The sequence below is a fragment of the Priapulus caudatus genome, unplaced genomic scaffold (assembly GCF_000485595.1).
Source record: "Priapulus caudatus unplaced genomic scaffold, Priapulus_caudatus-5.0.1 Scaffold2052, whole genome shotgun sequence".
Lineage (NCBI taxonomy): Eukaryota > Metazoa > Priapulida > Priapulimorpha > Priapulimorphida > Priapulidae > Priapulus > Priapulus caudatus.
The window spans coordinates 72,737-75,205 of NW_014579113.1; the positions used below are offsets into that span (position 1 = coordinate 72,737).

The following is a 2,469-nucleotide window of genomic DNA, read 5'->3' on the forward strand; positions in this document are numbered from 1 at the left end:
ATATATATATATATATATATATATATATATATATATATATATATATAGAGAGAGAGAGAGAGAGAGAGAGATATAGATAGATTAATGGATGGATGGATGGAAATAGATAGATAGATAGATAGATAGATAAATAGATAGATAGATAGATAGATAGATTTTAAGGACCAGCCACCAACACCACTATAACTAAGCACTAACACCACCGTGCCCCGCCGCTGTCTTCCTTCCGCAGACAGACAACATGAAGCTGACACTGCTCACATTTGCCGTCGTCATCGTCGCCACCGTCCGCGCCGACGGCTACGGATCGACGCAGGCGCCGGGTTACTTCACGACGCAGGTGTACGGTCCCGTGAGCAGCGGCGGCCTGCGCGGGTTGGGAGAGCGCAAGGCGTCGCTCAGCTATGACAGGTCGGGAACGGCGATCGGAACAGCCTACAACCAGGACCAGGCGACGGCAGACCAGACGGCAGCGAAGAGCCGCGAGTACGACTACAACTACAGGTAAATACAATTGCTGGCGACGCATTACAACTACAGGTAAATACAATTACCGGTGACGTATTACAACTAGAGGTAAATACAAAAACAGATAACGTATTACAGCTACAGGTAAATACAATTACAGGTAAGTAACAAGTAACGAAATATATAATTACAGGTAACGACGTGCAATTACAGGTACACACACAACACGCACACATACGTACGTACGCACGCACGCACACGTAAAAAGGCGCGCGCACACACGACACACGTACAAGGACGCGCGCACAAACGACACACGCGCACACACGCGCACGCACGCACGCACGTACACACACACGTGCGTTTGTTTTAACTCGTCTGCTATCGTTGCTTTACAGGTCCGGTTACAACTACGAGCAACCCAAGACCCTCTACAACTACGACATTAACGAGCAAATCTGGGGACTCAGTGACAACTCTGACGTCTACACTGGAGAGGGCGCTACCAGTCGTGGTCTCGGCCGCGTCGGTGGTTTCTCCAGCGGTGGTCTAAGCAGCGGGGGTCTAAGCAGCGGTGGTCTAAGCAGCGGTGGTCTAAGCAGCGGTGGTCTAAGCAGCGGTGCCGCCTTCGCTGGATTCGGCAATGGCGGTCACTTTACCGGACTCGGGAGCGGCGCCAGCGTCGGTAGAGGCTACGCGCATGCGCAGCAGCAACAGCAGCCACAACAACGGCAGCAGCAGCGATGCATCTGTTACTAAGCCGGCCACCACCCCATATGAATACAACGGGAGACGTTAGAACAACGAAATCCGAAAAAATTTTCATTTTGAGAAATCGCGGATATGGACACGTTCTGAGCGCGTTAGTAGTAGCATGAAGATAGCTGTACGCATTTGTTCCAGTATACATATGTTCAATGATATGTTCATGGTAGCATAGACATTGCATGTGATGCGATGTGCGGATGATACGTAGATGTAGGAATTAGAGATGTGTGTATTTTATGATGGCCTTGATAATGACACAGTTGCTGATTATACACCGTATGTTTGTTTGTGAAACGTAATTATTGTGTGAGACAGTGTAAAGCATACTTGTATACAAATTAAAAATACAATCACACGATTATCTATATATATATATATAGAGATTTTTTTCTTTTTTTGATCGATTCATGAGTTTATTTTGATAAATCACGATGTGCTTTATGCATCTATATAAAATGTTATCCAATTCATCAATCATCGCCCGCGTGTCGTCTGGCCAGTGACAAGTAGTACATGCCAAAAGCCTCTCCATATATAATGCGTCTATCGAACCCGGAATCGTTACATAAAAGATTCACGTGCGAAGTGAAGGTCGCACGTACATAATATATTGAACCTCGCTCTCTTCTCAACAACTAGCATATCACGACAGCCGCCTGGAAGGCCATTGAAACATCAATGGACCATAGATGAACCTCGCTCTCTTCTCAACAACTAGCATATCACGACAGCCGCCTGGAAGGCCATTGAAACATCAATGGATCATAGATGAACCTCGCTCTCTTCTCAACAACTAGCATATCACGACAGCCGCCTGGAAGGCCATTGAAACATCAATGCATCATAGATGAACCTCGCTCTCTTCTCAACAACTAGCATATCACGACAGCCGCCTGGAAGGCCATTGAAACATCAATGGATCATAGATGCTCACGTAACTTCTCAGAACTATGTCCCGTCCCGCCAGTAAGCGTGAAAGCTAGGGGGCGCTGGCATTGCATATTGAGAGTTCTTCTCCCGCTACACATCACGATTCTCTGCATGCACGCACGCAGGCACGCACGCACGCACGCACGCACGCAGGCAGCACGATATGCCGACGTGTCGCACGAGGTTGCTCACGCAACGCTGGTCCGTCGTTTGTGTCTTCGTCATCGTCTCGTCGTTCGTGTATGGCGCCGTGTTCGGTGAGTAACACCGGAATCAGGTGACCGTACACAGCCACTGCACATG

The 2,469-nt window shown here is 48.0% G+C and overlaps 1 protein-coding gene across 1 annotated transcript in view; it reads left to right on the top strand.

Annotated features, from left to right (window-relative positions):
- Positions 1-1,611, top strand: part of LOC106818145 (elastin-like) — a 2,502-nt gene extending 891 nt beyond the window's left edge. Inside the window, exons 2-3 of the mRNA XM_014822868.1 lie at positions 233-504; positions 867-1,611. Of these exons, the coding sequence (XP_014678354.1) occupies positions 242-504; positions 867-1,227 (624 nt within the window). The 5' untranslated portion in view covers positions 233-241 and the 3' untranslated portion in view covers positions 1,228-1,611. The remainder of the gene's footprint in view (positions 1-232; positions 505-866) is intronic.
- Positions 1,612-2,469: the final 858 nt, after the last annotated feature.